The sequence below is a fragment of the Camponotus vicinus genome, unplaced genomic scaffold (assembly GCF_025532165.1).
Source record: "Camponotus vicinus isolate PSW18456_S1 unplaced genomic scaffold, iyCamVici1.0 SCAF_4, whole genome shotgun sequence".
In the NCBI taxonomy this organism is placed as follows: domain Eukaryota; kingdom Metazoa; phylum Arthropoda; class Insecta; order Hymenoptera; family Formicidae; genus Camponotus; species Camponotus vicinus.
The window spans coordinates 12,226,163-12,245,681 of record NW_028141976.1 but is presented as its reverse complement, the minus strand read 5'-3'; the positions used below and the strand labels follow the sequence as shown (position 1 = coordinate 12,245,681).

The 19,519-nt window shown below is 26.5% G+C and overlaps 5 protein-coding genes and 1 long non-coding RNA gene across 14 annotated transcripts; 3 read left to right on the top strand and 3 right to left on the bottom strand.

Moving 5' to 3' along the window:
• Positions 1-221: 221 nt before the first annotated feature.
• Positions 222-1,203, bottom strand: Coa8 (Cytochrome c oxidase assembly factor 8). The gene is made up of 3 exons (XM_083098098.1): positions 1,028-1,203; positions 576-773; positions 222-511 (listed from the first exon to the last, which is right to left on the bottom strand). Exons 1-3 carry the CDS (start codon positions 1,100-1,102, stop codon positions 311-313), a joined length of 474 nt encoding a protein of 157 aa, XP_082954224.1. The 5' UTR covers positions 1,103-1,203; the 3' UTR covers positions 222-310.
• Positions 1,117-7,747, top strand: LOC145970978 (uncharacterized). Its single transcript, XR_014438710.1, has 3 exons — positions 1,117-1,200; positions 1,282-1,406; positions 7,338-7,747. It is a non-coding gene; the product is annotated as an uncharacterized LOC145970978 (long non-coding RNA).
• Marf (Mitochondrial assembly regulatory factor) lies at positions 2,000-10,234 on the bottom strand. 5 transcript variants are annotated; one of them, XM_083098082.1, is made up of 14 exons: positions 10,040-10,157; positions 9,462-9,542; positions 8,141-8,442; positions 7,924-8,050; positions 7,348-7,741; positions 6,864-6,971; positions 6,106-6,126; positions 5,060-5,213; positions 4,831-4,969; positions 4,424-4,737; positions 4,045-4,340; positions 3,487-3,654; positions 3,213-3,409; positions 2,000-2,940 (listed from the first exon to the last, which is right to left on the bottom strand). In XM_083098082.1, the coding sequence occupies exons 3-14, from the start codon at positions 8,322-8,324 to the stop codon at positions 2,736-2,738; spliced, it is 2,307 nt and encodes a 768-aa protein (XP_082954208.1). In that variant the 5' UTR covers positions 8,325-8,442; positions 9,462-9,542; positions 10,040-10,157; the 3' UTR covers positions 2,000-2,735. The 5 variants fall into 5 exon arrangements, with proteins under 5 accessions (XP_082954208.1, XP_082954209.1, XP_082954206.1 ...); XM_083098083.1 differs by lacking the exon at positions 9,462-9,542 and having other exon boundaries at positions 10,138-10,234; XM_083098080.1 differs by lacking the exon at positions 9,462-9,542 and having other exon boundaries at positions 10,040-10,196.
• Positions 9,729-13,153, top strand: LOC145970975 (uncharacterized). 2 transcript variants are annotated; one of them, XM_083098094.1, is made up of 8 exons: positions 9,729-9,747; positions 10,790-10,990; positions 11,098-11,178; positions 11,333-11,416; positions 11,565-11,824; positions 11,918-12,050; positions 12,308-12,517; positions 12,700-13,153. In XM_083098094.1, exons 2-8 carry the CDS (start codon positions 10,903-10,905, stop codon positions 12,837-12,839), a joined length of 996 nt encoding a protein of 331 aa, XP_082954220.1. In that variant the 5' UTR covers positions 9,729-9,747; positions 10,790-10,902; the 3' UTR covers positions 12,840-13,153. The 2 variants fall into 2 exon arrangements, with proteins under 2 accessions (XP_082954220.1, XP_082954219.1); XM_083098093.1 differs by lacking the exon at positions 9,729-9,747 and adding an exon at positions 10,534-10,701.
• A 461-nt stretch (positions 13,154-13,614) lies between these two features.
• Mesh1 (Metazoan SpoT homolog-1) lies at positions 13,615-17,977 on the top strand. 4 transcript variants are annotated; one of them, XM_083098097.1, is made up of 5 exons: positions 13,617-13,976; positions 14,089-14,310; positions 14,843-15,174; positions 15,265-15,398; positions 16,454-17,977. In XM_083098097.1, the coding sequence occupies exons 2-4, from the start codon at positions 14,112-14,114 to the stop codon at positions 15,358-15,360; spliced, it is 627 nt and encodes a 208-aa protein (XP_082954223.1). In that variant the 5' UTR covers positions 13,617-13,976; positions 14,089-14,111; the 3' UTR covers positions 15,361-15,398; positions 16,454-17,977. The 4 variants fall into 4 exon arrangements, 3 of the variants coding, with proteins under 3 accessions (XP_082954223.1, XP_082954222.1, XP_082954221.1); XM_083098096.1 differs by having other exon boundaries at positions 14,048-14,310; XM_083098095.1 differs by having other exon boundaries at positions 13,618-13,976; positions 14,060-14,310.
• On the bottom strand, positions 15,224-19,512 carry LOC145970974 (phosphoserine aminotransferase). Its single transcript, XM_083098092.1, has 6 exons — positions 19,238-19,512; positions 17,472-17,602; positions 16,995-17,107; positions 16,491-16,917; positions 15,904-16,164; positions 15,224-15,720 (listed from the first exon to the last, which is right to left on the bottom strand). The coding sequence occupies exons 1-6, from the start codon at positions 19,301-19,303 to the stop codon at positions 15,600-15,602; spliced, it is 1,119 nt and encodes a 372-aa protein (XP_082954218.1). The 5' UTR covers positions 19,304-19,512; the 3' UTR covers positions 15,224-15,599.
• Between the last annotated feature and the right edge of the window lie 7 nt (positions 19,513-19,519).

Sequence of the window (19,519 nt, the reverse complement as noted above, 5' to 3'; positions counted from 1 at the left end):
TGTATACTATTGAATCATTATTGAAATTCAAATTTAATGTTATATTGAATTATTGATTTTAAAAACAAGATTATCTGATGATTCTAACTCGTATTTTACTGATATCTAACATCATATAATAATCTATCTTATATACTTTATGTAAAATAATCTTTATACAATAATTATAATAAATAATGCTAGTATAGATTATAATAGATAAAAAAAGAGATTATAACAAATTTCTGTAACAATGGTTTATTCAAATTCAATTTCAATGTATAATTTATAAATAATTAGTTATATATAACTATCACTTAATTATAATAATTTATTTAATTTTAAGTTTAGATATTTTTGCTGCTATCCCATACAGCAAAATTTTTATATTTCTTTTATACCATGATTTGTTATAATTGAAATGAGATTGCCAATTTTTATCTAGAAATTTCTTATAAAATACTGACATATCATCTGCAGTTATTTCTGTCTTCCCTTGTGCTTTCAACAGTTCTTGAAATTGCTTACGTTCCTAAAATCTCATTTAATGATATTAAATCGATGTATTATAAAAAAGAGCTGTAAGAATTATATACCTTAACGAAATTAGTATTATGTTTGAGCCAGAATTCTTGATTCCATTGTTGAGTTTCTTCTCTCAGATCTAAATATTTCTTTTCAAAGTAAGTTTCTTTCGCAGAGCGAGCAAATATAATAGGTCTCAGGTTTGAAACTGGATCAGGAGGACCAATTAAATCGTGAGTTTGTTGATTATTTTTCAATTTATCTATTTTCTGACAAAGATATTCATGTAAATATGTAGAAAAAATATATATAATATGCATATTTCATCTCTATGAAACTTATTATTTTTTATAGCTAGAGTACGAGAATGATAATTAAAATTGTCACCCGCGACTAAGTCGTTTTTATTAGAAATGAAGGCAATAATATAATCTATTGTAACGTTTATACATTAAATTTACATAAAATATTAAAAATTCATGAGATTTATACATATATATATATATATTATTGAAATATTTACCGTATTAAATAATCGAGAGAATTTCACCAAATATGTTAAGCGACAGTTGTAACATTGCGATGTAACGTTTAACATTTTTACAGGATTTTATTCCTTCGAAGAAAAAGGTTATTTCTCTGGACATGGGTGGAGCCATTTTCGGTCACGTGATTAAAATTCAAATTTATGCACATGTGCGTATGTTCAAACATTCCGAGGAATACAATTAGTGTTGATCAACAAGATAAAGTAACTGAAGGTTTATTAAATTTTAGAAGTCAAATATAACATTTATGTGATGGAAAAGAAGAAGATATTTTACATGGATAAAAATGATCAGAAGAGTCATGTGTGCTCGCCGAATCACGGACAACATGGGGGAAATAGAGAGAATAATTCTGTGAGTATAAAAACGATTTTGTCATTAGAATAATATTTTCTACGATTTAAAATATTAAAAAGAATATAAAGGAATGAAAGAAAGAAATGCAAGAAAGGGAGATGAAGGATTTTAAATATAAAATAATTTTTGCTTAAAAATTTCATACATCAAATATATTGAATCTTAAAAAAAAAAACTCTTTAACATTATATAATTATACATAATAAACGTAATAATTAACATTCTGAAATATATATATGAAAATGCAATGTAATTATCAATTATTTTAAAAATTCTTTGAGAGACTTATATATTTAAATCATACATTTTTACATATCTTTAAGAAATGTGAAGAATATAAAGTACAGTATTAAAAATAAATATTCCAAATGAAACTTAAATATACTTGCAATAAGTTTTTAAATTTATTTAATTTTGTTTAATCTAAAATAGTTTTAAAGATATTTAAAATTAATATACTTTTTGCGATGAAAAATGCATAATTAATTTAATTCAATCAGAAAATATGCTGATTAAGTGTTGCAAAGTATGTTAATAATGTATACAAAATAAAATCATATAAAAAGTTTGAAATGAATTAAATCATGAAATTATTACTCAATAATTAACCACGTTTATATTTAGTGTTATAATATACATTCTCTTCATAAATACAATCTAATAAGGAGTTAAAGTTGCTCGCTTGATTCTCTTAATTGATTTAAATCTCGGTAATAGATCTAAGATAAGCTTGATTTAAGTTTTATCAAATAAATTCAACAGAATATAATATACTTAGTAATGTTCAATATGATCAAATGCTTCCAAAAATATAGGATATGTACTAAATCTGCCCTTAATTCATCTCTTGTGTAACATAATTGATTACATATCAAATTATTAGTTTTCTATTGTAAAAGAAATTGTTATACAACACAATAAGTTATTTAATCTATTATAAAAATTGATTCTTTCTTGTATATTAAGACTAGAGTTTTTTATATCAGATAGAAACATTCCTTTAGAAGACTTATGACTAATATTTCATCGTACATTTAAATATTATCTAACTCTATATATATAGATGTTATTTTCCTAATATAAAAATTACATTTTTCATGCAAACATGAAAATTAGACAACTTTCTAAGTTCTAAACGTACGATGAAAATACAAATATCTATGTATGTAAATTGCCGTCACTTAGTTGTCACATTGTTAGGGCATTGTTTTTTTTTTAGAATAAAAAACGAATAATAATTAAATTTAAACAGTTTTCGCATATAAGTGTTCCTTTACAAATTATGCTATTTTAATACATTTGCAGATTTGTACAAAATTGGTATACTTAATTCAAAGGTTTTAAATATGCTGCATCGAATGTATCGAGTTCGTTTATTAAAAAGTTGGCCTCATTTCGAAGGTGTTTTGCCTTGGATGCTGCTTTCTCTAATACTCCTAAAGTATTTGCTATTGTTTTAAGTTCAGTGTCCATTTCGGATGTTGCTTCGTCTACTAAATGACAGAGTCGCGCGAATGTGCTGGAGAGCTCCCTAAAATATAGATAATATATGTTATTATTTAAAAAAAATATATACAATTATAAAAATATAAATATAGAGATTACTTTATATAATAAATGTACAAAATTTTTAATAATTAGAGATTCAGAGAAAACTATTTCAAGAAAAATATAAATATATTATATCATATACAAGTTCCATTCTAAATAATTACACATAATTACATGAAAAATAAAAGTTCTATTATAATATATAGTATTATAATAACACATCACAAATTGTTCATAATTATTACAACTTACTGTTGCACTTGGTGACTGCAATTTGCAGAAGTGAGGTCCACAATCAATCGTAGCTTCTTTGTAGCATGTGCAACGTATTGTCGTTTAAATTCGCGTTCTTTCGCGCTATTAGTCCATGTTAGACGTTCATAGAGATATAAAGCACCATATATCGCACCAGTTACTGCAATTAATCTCCAGCCTACTGTTTTTAACATCTAAGAAAAAAATTTGTGTTTTTAACTTATTTTTTGTGTATAAAAAGTCCATTAATTTTAGATAATATTATACATACAAAACCAGCAATAATAAGACCACCCATTGTACCCTGTGATGTTACGGATGCAATTGCTATACGACTAATTAAAGGCCAATCATCAGCTCTCGATGGAAAGTTCGGTGTAGTTGAGATAAATTTTAAGGAATCTGTACTCTCTGCAGGTGATGCAATACATGGTGGAATCTGTAAGAAACATAATTATTTTTATACTTTTTTTATATGCAAGGTGAAAAAATACTATCAATTGTAACAATGTATACTAAATAGCTCTTATTAAATACATTTTCTTTAATTTACAAATTCTTGATCTAATTTGAGACAATTTTTCCTTAATCATATTGTCAACAAAGACGTCATTCTCTCATCACAATCTTCCAATTTTATATATATATAAAACTTTGAATTCTATCAAAATCAAATCTATTTTCCATTTATTTCTCTAAAGATTAATATTTTCATTTTGTAACTATTTATAATTTACTTTTCTCGTAAATAAATAAATTATAAAAAATTGATAATTAAAAGAAAAGTATAGTAAGAGATATTTTATATATTGTTTATTTTATATCCTACCTCTTGCGGGTAATTAGCAATAGCTAATTTGTGGCTCTGTTTCCCTGCAAATCTGTTAATTATTGCCGTAAAACCCCAGGAGAAACGAAATTCTAGGTCCTCGTGAAAGTCCGCGCATAAATTATCGCAATTTAATCGGTACAGTATTTCGAATGGCTCTCGTCGTGGTAAAATGTTAAGCGACATTTGTTTTTTGTTTTCTGGCAATAAACTTGCCATTCTTTCGGTCATTTCTCGTTGCGAATTTTCCATATTCAATGCTAAAGCAGTGCTAAGTCTAGCTCGTAAATTTGAACCTAAAACATAAAGCATTTTCATTGAGATCATTATCCTATTACATCCTTATAGATAATGAAATAAATATATAACTAAAAATTACCCAAGCCATTTTCTACATGTGCATGAAGTTCTCGTTTAAACACGTTTAAAACAAGTGGTTCGGGATGAAATGGAACACTAAATTCATCCACTAGAACGGCTAATCGTCGAATTTCTTCACTTAAAGCTTTAGAAACTCTTTGTTCTACATCTTCTACTATACGATGAATTTTATCTTTCATTTCTTGAGTTAACAACAACAATTGTTGTTCCGTGAAGTTCAACTTGTCATGAACTTCTTTTTTAATATTCAATTGTTCAGTTCGCATTTCTTTTGTTCGATCTAATATCTCGTCTAATGCTTGACGTATTTCGCTGCAATAAACAATGAAAGCAATGAATTTACATTTTCAATGCATAAATGGTTGTAGTATTATAAAAAAATTATGTAAAATAGTATTTTCTTACGTTGCGATATGTTTACCACGCTGAGAGTGCTGTTCAAATTTTGTCTTTACTGCAGACTTTGAAATACATTCTTCAAATTTTCTTTCAAAATCTTGAAACTCGAAATATCGATTTTGAAAACCATCTGCTAATGCACCATCTATCGATTATATCGGAATTAGAAAAATTTTTAAACTTGAAAAAATTATTTAAATTTGAAAAATATATAAATTATAAGGAATAACATTACTATGAGCAGGTTGACCACGTTGCTCTTGCATACGAGCTTGAAGAGTTTCTTTTGCAGAAATAAAAAAGACCCGTTCCTCAGCATCCTTTGGACTGTAAACTTTTAATTCCCTTGATAAAAAGTCAATAGCCCGGTCTTGATGTTGTGCTCTTACCTACGCATAAGGGATATATAAATATAAATGGATTTTTTAAAATATATATCATAAATCATTGTACATAATTTAATTGTGATAAGCATATTATGTGACTGTACAGTTGTACAGTATGGTGCATAGCATTTGTATTTAGTGCAATAAACGAATATCATAGTTATTATTGAAATTCAATGTATTTAATATATTTAATATAGAAAGGTGTGTATTTTTCTCATTATTATATATATATATATATATATATATATATATATATATATATATATATATAAAGCTTCTAAAATTAAGAAAGTTTTGATTTTCCACATATAAACAAGAATAAAAAAGATAATTAATGTATAATTATAGAAAAAATTATATATTTGCATGTGCTTTTACAGATTGTTTAAACAGAATTTCTTTCATTTTTAGCATTATTTTTTAACATGGTAGGCTCTTTGAGTTATTCAGAGTCGATTTTTTCATAATCAAGAGAAATCATCATTCATCACAATTTTTTAATCTTTAACTTTATATATATTTTTGTATAATTATTTATTTTAATTATTTTGTATAATTATTTTAATTATTAAGATTTTCTTATTAAATCAGAATCTTATTGAACATAATCTAAAATTAATTGAAGAATGTACTTTTGTTGAATGAACTTATTTCAATCCCTACAATTTAATTTATAAAAACTTTTTTTAAATCGTAATCCGAAAATTATTGGTGCTTCGACATTTTTAAGGAAAAATCAACTTGAATTTAATCAAAGAATGTATCATTAAAAAATAATATAATCAAAGTAAATAGAAAATAGAAATATCCAAAGTAAATAGAAATATCCTAAAATTATAGTATACATAAGCATCATTTTCGGATAAGCAGCACTTCCTATGAATTAACTTACCTCCTTTTGTTCTTTGACCAGCTAAAGAATAGAGAAAAATTCAAATTGTTGTTCAAATACCAACGTATCAGATTATTTAATGTGTATATCTTTTATATTTGAGTTATTATGTGTGTGTGTGTTTTATATATGTGTTAGTATAAATATAAGTGTTTATATAAATTATACATATATATTTTTAAAATTTATATAGAAAATATTGTGTACATTATATATGTGTTTGTATAAATTATACATTTTTCAAATTTATATAGAAAAATTTGTGTACAGATCTTTTGGTTTTTTTTTTATATTTCGTTTTATAATTCGTCATTTAGTGGTAATCAATTTTATAATAACTTTATCATTGAAATTATTATAAAATTGACTACCACTAAAAAAATTATATCTTTGATAGCATTTACTATATTTTATATTTCTATATATATAATACATAATATTATTATATATAATTATTAATATTATATATTTCTCTTTATTCTCTTAATAAAAAATATCTAGATAATTAATAAAAAATATTTAAAAATTATTTTCTTAATTACAATAAAAAATATTTAGGTGATATTTGATATGAAACTTCTCATTTATCAAATATGAATCAATAATAAAAATTGTATAATTTAAATATTTAATAAATATTTAATAGCATATCTTTAAGAATTCTGTTGTATCAAATAAGCATTAATAATTTATGTATTAAATATGTATATTATAATTATAGCTTTTTTATTTTCTATTAGTGCTTTATAAATACATACCTGATCAAAAAATTCTGGTTCAGAAGCAGAGGCATCCCATCGATTATTTAGAATAAATATATTTGGTTTTGATAATCTTGTGGAAACTTTATGAAAGAAATTTTTTTCCTGAAAGAAGAATATATAATTAACTCTCTGAAATTTATTATACCGTATAGGTTCTGATTATTACATAACAATAAATTTATTTTATATAAAGCAGATATAAAAGAAGTATCTAATTATTTCTATTTAAAAAATTACAAATTTCTAAAAAAGACATTAAATAATTCTTATATGGAGAAAATAATGATAATAATGTTGATAATTATTAAATAAATAAATATGTAAATAATATATAAACAAATATATAAACATATATAAAATATATGTATATTTTAAATTCTCGTGATTTTTTCTAAAATAATTTTTCTTATGTGTATATAGACATCTTTTTTGCTTGACAGACATTGTAGCAAATATTGTTTGTTACAGATAAACTTACCGTAACCATCAAAGTAGATTCAGCATTTGCTACTAGGACAAAAACATCAGCATCTAAACAATGCTTATCAATCCATTCATCAAGATTTGGAGTTACATCTACTCCTGGACTATCGACAAATACTACATCATCTCGCAACAATAAGCATTTTTCTTTTGGCCAAAATATTCTTACTAAATGGCTCTCGCATAATTTCTCCTTACAAAGAGCATGACCCAATTGTCCGACAGATTGAACTGGCTGTTTTTCAGTGGATCCTTCCGTAATAAGGTATGATTCTCCATTATCTGAACCTTCAACTTGCAGGAAACAGTTTGTAGTGTGTCCTATACCACTTGGTAAAATTTTATCACGTAACATAGCATTAATAACTGTACTTTTCCCATTACTTGTTCTACAACATACATATATACATATTAATTAATATTCTCCATTTATATAGATAGTAGATTTTGACTTAGAAGGAGAAAGATTTGCTCAGTTTTCATGAGAATAATATTTTATATTTTACATTTTATATAAACTAAACACAATGAGATCAATTACAATAAGATATTATTTAATATAATTTCTCACCTGCCAAAAAAAGCAACTTTCATGTGATCCCTTCTAAGAACATCTTTTATTCCACGCACTTTATCAATATAATTTTTTACCTTTGCTGCCTCTTCCGCTGTTACAATATTGCGGTCATTTTGTAATGCTGTATAAAATTATTACTAATTAGATGTATGGTCATATTATATGATATAAGACATATTTCATTACATTTCTTAATTTTCAGTTTACTTACATGTCATAAATTCTACAGTTTCTTCCACATATTTTTCTATATCCACAAATATATCATTTATCCTTTTTTTCGCCTTCACAAAAATCTGTAGAGGAGAATTATCAGTTCTAACATCTGATGATCGAAGTTGACTGTCTCCAATCATGGATGATTGTACAATTGTACGATTGATATAAGCAGCCATTATTTCTTTATATTTCTATTATAACGTGATGTATTTGGCAAAAATAATAAAAAAGTATGGTTGTGCAGTTTGTGGATAGGCAGTACGTTGGTACACAGTGCACAGCATGCGGGATCAACTGAAATCATAAAAAGCAGGAGTTAAATATTTTCTAATGATCAGTTTACAGACAATATTTGATGTATATTGATAAAATTAAAACATATAACAATAAAAATAATCATTGATAAATAATTGCAAGATATATCTCTTGCTGATTATATATCTTTCTTTATATAAAAATCGAATATAATATATTCGAATATAATATATTCGAATATAATATATTTATAGAATGTAATAAAAAAATGTAGTTAATTATAATATTTTCAGAGAAACATCCTTTGTGCATATAGCGTTTGATATAACAGTGCAGACCTAATAAAATGTGATAATAAAATACTAAAAAAAGATAATAAAGTAAAATTAATAAGACAGGAATAAATAAAACAATAAAGCAATGACATAATATTGCAACAACATAATATTGCTTTAAAATACACCAAATTTTACATATAATATACATTTACCTAATATATATATGTATCACAAACACTAACAATTTAAATTAAATATATGCATTTTTAAAATGTCTTCTTTATTTAATTCTTTTACGATATAATCAGAAAATATGAAAAGAAAGTTTTATACATATAGGGTGTATCATAATTATTATGATTTGTCATTATGATTTGTTTATAATTATAAATTTATGATAAAATAACCCAGAAGAAAGATCTTTTCTCTTGTACATATTGAACATATTTATACTAATTTATCACATTACATTAAAACTAAATATCATTGTAGTTATTCCAATTTAACAATTTTTACAAATTACAATAAATTATATTCTGAGAGAAATTAAATCAAATTAATTATATTCTGAGAGAAATTATATCAAATTAAATCAGTAAAAAAATTTGTTGATAGTATAATATTTTTATTGAAAAAACTTTCTATCAAAGAAAATGGAAGAAAAATTATGTATGAAAGCAGTAGTTTTCAATAGTTTTGAAACACCCTACATGTTTTTAACACTAGACAAATATATGCAATGAGCAATACATATGTTTTATTAAATAGAAACAATGCAACCTTTTTATCTTTAGTCATTGATGAATCCGTAGAGTAAATCTATGATATAATTATTTGAATGTTGTCTTGTGTCCAAAATTGCTAAAACAATTCATATACGTTTATTATTTAATGTAAAAATTTGTTACTATAAATTATATCTAATTCATTCACATTATTTTTTATTCAGAAATACAAAGTACTTTGGACACGGATCTTTTTTCTACTGCAAACTTTATTGGAGTTTCAATTTAAATCATATATTTAAATCTACAATACGAAAACATGTGACCGATAAATTGATGAGGTAATACAAGATTTATTTCTTTAAAAAAATATGCAAGAGTAAACGTGCATTCAATTAATGATTTTATATTCAATCACACATATTTATATCGAATTGTCTGTTCTTTCAATACAAAAATCGCATAGTTTCAGTAATTGAATATTCGGACAAGATATTGCGTAGCAGAAGAGCTAAAAATTGTTTTACACCGTTTAACCTCTACTGAGATATCGAAAAAATGTCCTCGCACAAAAAAATATATATAAATTTTATCAAGACGTTAATATATGTTTAAGTGGCGTACTTGTCATACCGTAAAGACAGTTGTGCATAAAATGACGAACAGTAATTCATGATTACGGATAAAAATGTCTGTTTAATCGGTAGATATATTAGATTACAATTAAATACCTTCAATCCACACATGTATATATAAAATGTGAACATATATAGAATGTATATAGAAGAAAGTGGACTTGATACATGAATTGCTGATGAGCACTGCTATCGCATCTTCAATTCAATTGGAGGATTCACACAGCGTCCAGTTTTGACGTATGACTTCGGCTGCGGTCAAAGAGACGCTGAGGATGCTTTGAAGCGTTTGATTGACCAATCAGGTTAAAGAAATCTTTACTCCTTTTACCCTGATTGGTCAATCAAACGCTTCAAAGCATCTTCAGCGTCCCCTTGACCGCAGCCTTCGATATCCAATAGAAGAGTTTCTCCCTCCCTCCCTCCCTCTCTCTCTCTCTCTCTCTCTCTCTCTCTCTACACTCAAATATATATTTATCTTTAAATGCAGAAATTTTTAGGGGGTGCAAACAGTATGAACAGATTTATATATATCATTAAAGTGATAAAATATAAAAAGCTAAATTGCATGCGTATCAAGAAAATGTCATTAGCCAATCGGTACGTCTGACAGAAAATCGTCGTGCGACAAATGCGATATCCGCCTCGAGAAACAAAAACGTATGGAACGTTCGAAAACGTCAAGCGGAATGATATTCGTGATTTTGGTTTCTGACTCGTTTTAAGGCTTGCTCCTGTTTGCTTCCAGTACTTCAGGAGAAATATAATATAGTTGAAGCGTTCGAATTTGAATGAATAAAGCGCGAAAAATAAACGCGCGTATTCTTAAATCGTGAGAGGATTATCGGAGTTTCGGAGAACATGCCAAGCATCAGAGTGATCGACGGTGACACGGGAATCGTTCACACGTTGGAAGTTTCTCAGGAAGATGCCGCAAAGGCTAATCAAGGCACGTATCTGATGAAGGCGCCCTGTGACTTACATAATCTTTATATATACTTTTATGTGTAATCTTTTTTAAAAACTGAAAGAATTTTTCTGACTTATCTTTTTCAGATCCCTTATTCGCGACGCAACTTATGCATAATTATGAAACGATAATTGTGCAGAGTCCTGATCAAGCGGTTGTTGAAACAGGTGATTATGACTTATTATGAATTTTGAAGTATTTTTCTATAATACTAATTAATGTGTAACGTAAAATTAGTGCATTTGTTTCTATTCCTAATTGTATAAGAATATATTCTAAATTGTATTTTTTTCATTTATGTATTGTTATGTTTATTGATAGAATCTTCTGGCAATGATCCATTATCCCATACCACGGTACAAGAATTTTCTCAAGATTTTTCTCATGATTCTTCTCAAGAAAAGGGTATGTTTCTCAAGAAAAGGGTATATTTTATTACTTATATTTTGTTCCTTTTTTTATTTCCTTCAGTTCCTTCTTTCAAAATAGAGATTATTTGTTTGGAAAATTTGAGGAGTCCAAAGAGAAATGAATGACATATATTGTTTTGCAGATGGTTTTCGTTGGCCGCATGAAGCAATTCTTTTGCTTCTCACAGTATATAAAGATCAGGAACACCAAATTGTATCTGGAACAATGACAATGAAAAAGTTTTGGGCTATAATTGCCAATCAATTAATCAAAAAAGGTTATAATGTCAATGCTTCTCAGTGCAAAAGTAAAATGGCAGGTTTAAAAAATACCTATAAAAGTGTGAAAGATCATAAAGGAAAGAGTAAATACAACAAATATCGAACATGGCGATATTATGATGTAAGTGTAGAATGAATATTTTATATGATATATAGTTTAATCCTATTTCTCTCTCTTTATATTGAAATTAATATATCTTTTTACACATTACAGATTATGGATGAAATATTCAAGAGAAGACCATGGGTGACTAAGGTCCTTACATCAGATAGTCCAAACTCATCTTCTGAATATATAGATAAAAAAAGAGGTTTATCTCCATGTAAAACTGAATTGCCTTCCAAGCGTAAGTATTTGAGCAAACTATCAATATAATGTAGTTTAAATTTTTGTTTTATTTATAAAGCATAATGGATACTATATATACACATATAATTATTATATTACAATTGCTATCATGTTACTATACATATAATACGATGTCAAAAAAACTGAGTTGTCAAGAACAATATTGAGAAATACTTCCTACATTATCCTATATTCTGTTTACTTATTATTTTCACTTACCAGTGTTGTATAATGAAATATATATCGAAATTATAGGCTTAAAACAGTTTGGTATGTTGGAGAATATAATTGCTGTCACAGAGGAAAATACTACTGTACGAAGAAAGATGCATGAAGAAGCAATGGCTCGCCAGGATAAGTTACTCGATATTCTAGGGAAAATACCCAGTAATTCAACCTCATCACATGAAAACAATGCTGATAATGAAAGAAGCAATTCTTGTAAAACAGAATTACCTTCCAGATGTAAGTATCATAGTTAGCTTTTGATATACAACACTATAATAAATCAATAGTTCTTGTTTTATTTATAAATATAATATAGATATTACAATTTTTAATAATAGGAATGAAAATATTGCCTATATCACGCTAATGCTATTATATACTTAATGTATATATATTAATGTAATATATATTAATTACAGATTTGAAGCAATATGCTTTGTTGGAAAGGATAATTGCTGTTATGGAGGAAAGTACGACCGAAAGGAAAAGGATGCATGAAGAAGCAATGGCTCGTCAGGATAAATTACTTGACATCTTGGAAAAAATATTAAACAAATAGCAGCATGACACATATACGTATATATAGTCTAATTATTGACCTATGCATAGAAAGTTTTGTGATATTATTTTGTACTAACTAAAGACAATAATTTTTTTCATTATTTTTTATTTCTTCGTGTGGATAGAGATAGAAAGCAGAAATCTTTATAATATAATAGTTTATATATATTTGACCAAAAAAATCTTTTTTCTCTTTTTTTCCAAAGTATGAGAGATGAATATAATTTATATAAATATCGACTATATTTTATACATGAATAACTTTATAATTTATCAAAATAATTTCTTTATAAATTCTTTTTTTTGCTTTTACATTTCTATTATATATATTCTATTTTTACTCTTCACAATTCTGCTTTTTCTGTCTAACAATAAGACAATGATATGATTTTGTAATATTGCAATTTAAGCAATAATATTGTATAGTATACAACATGCTATAACTTTTATAGAACTTATGAATCCATGGCAATAATTCCAAAGTAGAAATTTCAAATACTTATTCATAAAAATCTGCAATTGGTAAATGTTACTAAAAGTTTATTTGTAATTATTATTTTCATTAATGGTGGAAATGAGTTTCTCTCAAATTATCTAAAATAAATTCAAATATTGAAAGTAGCAATTGCAGTGAATGCTTAAAGATTTCAAACTTATCTTCATTGAATTCTATACATACATACATATATATATATATATATATATATATGTATATATATATATATATATATATATATATATAAAGGCGCCAAAATGCGAAATAATATATTCTTGTCTCTCTTAATAGAAAATACAAACTAATAAAAATATTTCTTTCACATTTTATAAAGAGAAAGAGGAGAGATAGATATTAATAAGAATATATCATGAATAGACCAAACAATTTGTATGTCTATAATTAATTTAATAGTGAAGATTTAAAAAAAATGGAACAAAATATAAACCAATCTTTCTCTTTCTCGTTCATTTCTGCTTATGCAATGACGTTCGTGAAACGATCAGCTGATTAGATATTCGGCATTGGTTAGCTTTGCTTTTCGTCAAAAAAAGATGAAAAATTCTTATTCTCTCTCTTTTTCTCGTTGTGTTCTTTAGAATACATTATTCGCTTGGTCTAATCTTGTTATAATAGAAGGTGAGATAAAAAAATTTGCTTATGAGATGATACGCTATTCTTCTCAGCTTGTCAGTATATCGTATACCCAGTGTACCTTACAGATTGTAAAATTATAAAGTTCAATGAGTAGATCGCATCGTCAACAAAATCATCATGGACGTTGGCAATAATACGCAACCAGAATGTATCAATTCTTCTAAAAGTAACGAGTATTGTGGGAAATGTATAAAGGAGCAGTCAAAAGAAAAATTACTGTCGTTTGTGATAAAATGCGCCAATTTTGCCGCGGAAAAACATCGGAATCAAAGAAGGAAGGATATCGCTCAAACCCCATATATAAATCATCCTTTAGGTTCAGTTCAAGTTAAAACAATTTGATTTTAATAATATATAAGTGTCTCAAAAATCATATATTTTTTTGTTAGTTTTTGTTAGTTACAAGTAGTAATAATAATAATATTAATAAATTCTGTTTCAATGATTTCTGTTTTGATTATTCATGGACAGTCAAAACAGGAGCAATTTTGAAATTTCTTATTTTGAAAGTTAAATAATAAGTTTTAAAAATGTAAATTGATGATAAAATCTGTTATTTTAATCTTCTATTTTAATCTTTTGTTTTAAACTAATCTTAACTAAAGTGGAATAAATTGATATTTTTTTTATTAGAAATATATCTAATACGAAAGTTGCAAAGTTAAAAAACTGCCAGTCTCTACTTTAAATTATAATAGGAAAAATTATTTTAAATCAATTAAGAAACCTGTAATTTGAAAATGTTCTAATTCTTGTAGGACACATTGTATATTATTGTATTATATTATATTAATATTATATATAAATAAATATGTATAATTTATTTGTTTTTTTTTTTCTTTTTTTAGGAGTTGCAAACATTTTAATTCAAGAGGGCAATGTTTTTGAACCAGTAGTAATTCTAGCCGCAATCTTACATGATACAGTAGAAGATACAGATACTACATTTGCAGAAATCGAGAAAGAATTTGGGCATAAAGTTTGTCAGGTAGTGCAAGAAGTAACTGATGATAAAACATTATCAAAAGCCGAACGTAAACGGCTACAGATAGAACATGCTCCTAATATATCTCGTGAAGCAAAATTGGTAAAACTAGCCGATAAATTATACAATTTAAGGGATCTTGAAAAGGGTGTGCCTATTGGTTGGACAAGTGAAAGAGTAAAAGAATATTTTAAGGTAAAATATTTTTAGTATTGATAAAAATAATAAAAGTTATAGAAAAGAATTGCAATAATATCTCAAAATGATTTATTTGATTTACTTTAGTGGGCAAAAGCTGTCGTAGATGGGTGTCGTCAAACTAATCCTGCTTTAGAAAGAGAATTAGACATTTTGTTTGCACGTCATTGTGATACAATCTAAAGAGAACTATAAATTTTAGGAGTGTAATTGATGAAACTGTAAGTATGATAGTATAAGAGCTAAAATAACATCAAAATAATATCAAAAACTTTATGAAATAATATTGCATATGAAACTTGTATATAAAAATGTATACATAATTTGTATATATTTTTAATGTAAATGTACACAAATAACATTTCCAAGTAGATTTTTTTCTAAAAAACTGTATATTTTTATCATTTTCTTGAGGCATTTAGTTAATTATTTTCCGGATTATTTGTATGTTCATTATGAAACCATTTCATATAATCAGCCAATGCTTCTGCCTCTTCTTCTGTAATTGCATTATATAAAGATGCGCGTATTCCACCTACCGATCTGTAAATAGAAATCATAGTAACTTGAATATCAATTAGGAATATTCTATGAAAAAATTATTCTATTATAAAATTTTTAAAGATTATGTTATGATGAACGTGTGTAAACAAAATCATTTTTTGTCATAACTTTACTGTGGTTAAATTTTTGATAAATTTCCTTTTTGATAAATTTTTTACTGACCTGTGACCTTTTAGCTGCAACATACCGCGAGCTACGGCACCAAGGAGGAACTCTTTTTCGAGCTTTTCGTCACCGTCATTTATTCTGAATGGAACGTTCATCCTACTACGCGCGTTTCGCTTGATAGGACATGCATAAAAACCTCCTGAATTGTCAATCACATCATATATCTTGTTGCTCTTCTTCTTCGCAAAGTTCTGCATACCTTCGGGGCCGCCATTCCGTTTGATCCATTCGAAAACCAATCCAACTACATATATCCTAGTCGTCAAATTAACAATTGTAAGGACTTTTTTTACGAATCGAAGATAACATGAAAAATTATGTGTACCATATATTCAGAAAATTATTTTTCGCCGAAGAAAATCCCCTATATACTAAAACTATAGGCACTATTGATATTATTTCATGGAAAATAATGTAAAAAAGATCTTAAAAAAGATTCTTTTTTAATATTTCTAATTTTTTAATATTTCTTTTTTACTATAATCTTTTATGTTAAGTTTTTAATTATATATATTATTTTCGTGCATATATTTTCTTTATCTAGTTATGAAATCGTGATATATGAAATCAATGACACTCACTGAAAGACGGGAGGAGTGTTGTGCAAAGAGTTGTCATTTGCCATGACGGTAAAATTCAATACTGTTGGACATACATCCTTTGGATAACCGAGCATATCATCCCGCACGATTACTAAAGTAACACCAGCCGGGCCAATATTTTTTTGCGCTCCCGCAAAAATCACTGCAAACTTGGATACATCGAAAGGTTTTGACAGTATATTGGATGACATGTCAGCAACAAGTGGCACTCCATTTGTCTCCGGAATAAAATCGAATTCAATTCCATGCACAGTCTCGTTATCGCAATAATAAACATATGAAGCATTTGGATCTAATTTCCAAGTAGAAGGATCCGGAATTTCTGTGTATTTTGATGTTTTGGGTAGCACCATATTCACTTTTCCAAACTTGGCTGCCTCTTTCGCCGCTTTCGCCGACCATGAACCTGAACGAAAAAAAAATTACTGTCATTATTTTATTTAAAAAATTTAGAAACTATTACATTTTTTTTATCTCTCTTACCAGTTACTATATAGTCTGCAGTTCCGGTTTTTAATATGTTCAGAGGAATTGCCGCAAAAATTCCGGTGCCACCGCCTTGCATGAACAAAATATGATAATTTTCGGGAACATTCCTTTAGAAAAAAATAGATTTTATAAAAATCAGTAAGACAAATATTAAACAAACCAAATATAATTCATATTGATTATGATTACATTTTTATTACAGAATAATGAACTTTAAAGGATAAAAGACAAATTACTCTATTATTTGAACATTTCATTTAATTGAGAAAAAGTCGATGGTAAACTGTTTAAAAATATTAACATTAAGATTGAAAGTTTTAGGAGTTTATTATATTTTATTATATAATTTGAATTGTTTATTTTGAGAACGATATAAAAATAGTCATCAGTTTTTAAATGTCTTTCAAAAATTAATTTATAATATATATACTTTTAAATAAATTTATATCACTTTCAATGATTTAGACTCACAGAATATCTCGTAATGTGGCCTGGGCATTGTTGATGACGTTGTTAAAGTCGTTTGACCGATGACTTAATTCGAGAATGCTTATTTTCGTATCGCGGTAGCCAAGTAATTCCTTTTGCACGTCTTTCAAAACCTGTAAGTAATGGTACAATCTCGATTAACAGACATCGCGAGTTCAATGAACGCAATTGACCCACAATCTTGTCTCTCTCCTTGTCGTCTAGTATCAATAATATCAATAATTAATATAAAAATATAATTATAAAAAATACAAATTCAGATATATACCTCAATTTTTTATTTTTATCATTCACGCTTATTAGCAAGCAAATGAAACTACTTAATTATATAATAATGACGCGCAAAGTGCATGTCAACTGTTTATTTGTCGATGCGTTGAAATTAAAAATCACGAGTTGCTCTTGTGCAAGCCTCGAAAATTATATCAATATTTTATGCTATTCGCTGTACTATTGCATATATACAATATACTATTGCATATATACAATATCTGTTATAAACATTTTTTTCTAAATCACTGTCGATGCGCGTGATGCATACGCATTCGAATTATCATCGCATGCATTGCAAAACAGTTGAATATTTAATTAGCACGCGATAATAATCAAACATTTACGTACGTAACTTGTTCAAATAGAAAGATTCATTTTTAAACGCAGATGTAAGAAGATTACGAAACAAATATAGGACAAATATAGAACAAGATATAAAGAGAATGTAAAGAGATAAAAAAGACATATATAGGAGAATATTGAAAATATAAAATTACATTGATATTTTAATTACATTAGAATTTATGCAAACATTTCTATATATAGAATATTTGGAAATTATATGAATTTTTCTAATTTTAAAATTTTATATGAACTAAATGAATAATTTGTTCATTTTCTATCAGTTTTTTAATTTTTTTTAATTTCAGAAAGAACAAAGTGTTATTAAAATTAGATAATTTTGTGCGCAGACATTCGAAAACTTTTAACGGCGCAAATGTGGAAGTTATCTGCGAACAGTTATTACGTCGGTCCGGTATCTCGGAAAAACGTGTCTTTATTACAGGTGATAATTATATCTGAAATCTATCCACTTCGTTTTATGCCGCAACAAGCAATAATTATTAAATATTTTGTTACACACACACACACACACACGTATCATTTTTATAAATAAATATATATGATTTTTATAAATAATCACATTATATATAATCACATAGAATAAAAAAAAAATGGATTGTATATGTATATTTATAAATAAATATATACAATCACATAAAATATATAAAACTGTTCATATATAGTGTATATTGAAATAGATTATATTTGAAATAGATGAATCTTTCTTTTCCTATTTATATGATTATATATTTACAGTTATATACCTCAAAATATGTACACACACATTAATAGTAATTTTCACACTTTACATTTAATAAATATATTCTCTCTCTCTCTCTCTCTCTCTCTCTCTCTCTCTCTCTATACACACACACACATACACACACACACATATATATATAATTTATATATATATATATATATATATATATATATATATATATATATATAATTTTATAGATTTTTATTCATGCATTTAATGATGTATATTTTCAGCATTTTTTTTCAGTATGGTATAAAATAGCAAAACTAATTTTAAAATCGATCCTATTCATCTCTTCAAGAAATAATTTGTTAGATTATTAATATCTATTGAAAAATGCAAGAATATAGAAAAAATTCTAACATACCTCAGGCGGTAATTTGGCTGGACCGGCACCGAAATTGATCACATTTTCGAATTTTTTGTCGGTCATTATGCTTATATCGACCTGGACGTGCGTGGCAGAGAACGCAGAGCAAACTGAACAGCAACTGATTAAATGATAAACAAGTAGTCACCAGAGAGATAGCACTAGCAGTCGTTATCTTCGTTCAATTAGGGGGATCTTATCACCACAACAATCAATTTTATGCCTTTTATCTTAATTTTCTACGTAATTAGATATCTGGAATGTTTTTTCGAAGTAAAT

Bases quoted from the DNA above. Each gene is read 5' to 3' on its own strand.
- Marf (XM_083098083.1), bottom strand. From the start codon at position 8,324: ATGGCTGCTTATATCAATCGTACAATTGTACAATCATCCATGATTGGA. The intron at 6,127-6,863 runs GTATGTATTTAT...TCTATTCTTTAG, and splicing joins AACCAGAATTTTTTGATCAG to CTGGTCAAAGAACAAAAGGA. The intron at 2,941-3,212 runs GTAAGTTGTAAT...TCTATATTTTAG, and splicing joins TGCAGTCACCAAGTGCAACA to GGAGCTCTCCAGCACATTCG.
- Mesh1 (XM_083098097.1), top strand. From the start codon at position 14,112: ATGGACGTTGGCAATAATACGCAACCAGAATGTATCAATTCTTCTAAA. The intron at 14,311-14,842 runs GTTCAGTTCAAG...TTCTTTTTTTAG, and splicing joins ATATATAAATCATCCTTTAG to GAGTTGCAAACATTTTAATT. The intron at 15,175-15,264 runs GTAAAATATTTT...GATTTACTTTAG, and splicing joins GAGTAAAAGAATATTTTAAG to TGGGCAAAAGCTGTCGTAGA.
- LOC145970974 (XM_083098092.1), bottom strand. From the start codon at position 19,303: ATGACCGACAAAAAATTCGAAAATGTGATCAATTTCGGTGCCGGTCCA. The intron at 16,165-16,490 runs GTGAGTGTCATT...TTTGACGACTAG, and splicing joins AACACTCCTCCCGTCTTTCA to GATATATGTAGTTGGATTGG. The intron at 15,721-15,903 runs GTCAGTAAAAAA...TTCTATTTACAG, and splicing joins TTGCAGCTAAAAGGTCACAG to ATCGGTAGGTGGAATACGCG.
- LOC145970975 (XM_083098094.1), top strand. From the start codon at position 10,903: ATGCCAAGCATCAGAGTGATCGACGGTGACACGGGAATCGTTCACACG. The intron at 11,417-11,564 runs GTATGTTTCTCA...ATTGTTTTGCAG, and splicing joins TGATTCTTCTCAAGAAAAGG to ATGGTTTTCGTTGGCCGCAT. The intron at 12,051-12,307 runs GTAAGTATTTGA...TCGAAATTATAG, and splicing joins AACTGAATTGCCTTCCAAGC to GCTTAAAACAGTTTGGTATG.
- Coa8 (XM_083098098.1), bottom strand. From the start codon at position 1,102: ATGTTAAACGTTACATCGCAATGTTACAACTGTCGCTTAACATATTTG. The intron at 774-1,027 runs GTAAATATTTCA...TATCTTTGTCAG, and splicing joins TCTCTCGATTATTTAATACG to AAAATAGATAAATTGAAAAA. The intron at 512-575 runs GTATATAATTCT...ATGAGATTTTAG, and splicing joins ATAATACTAATTTCGTTAAG to GAACGTAAGCAATTTCAAGA.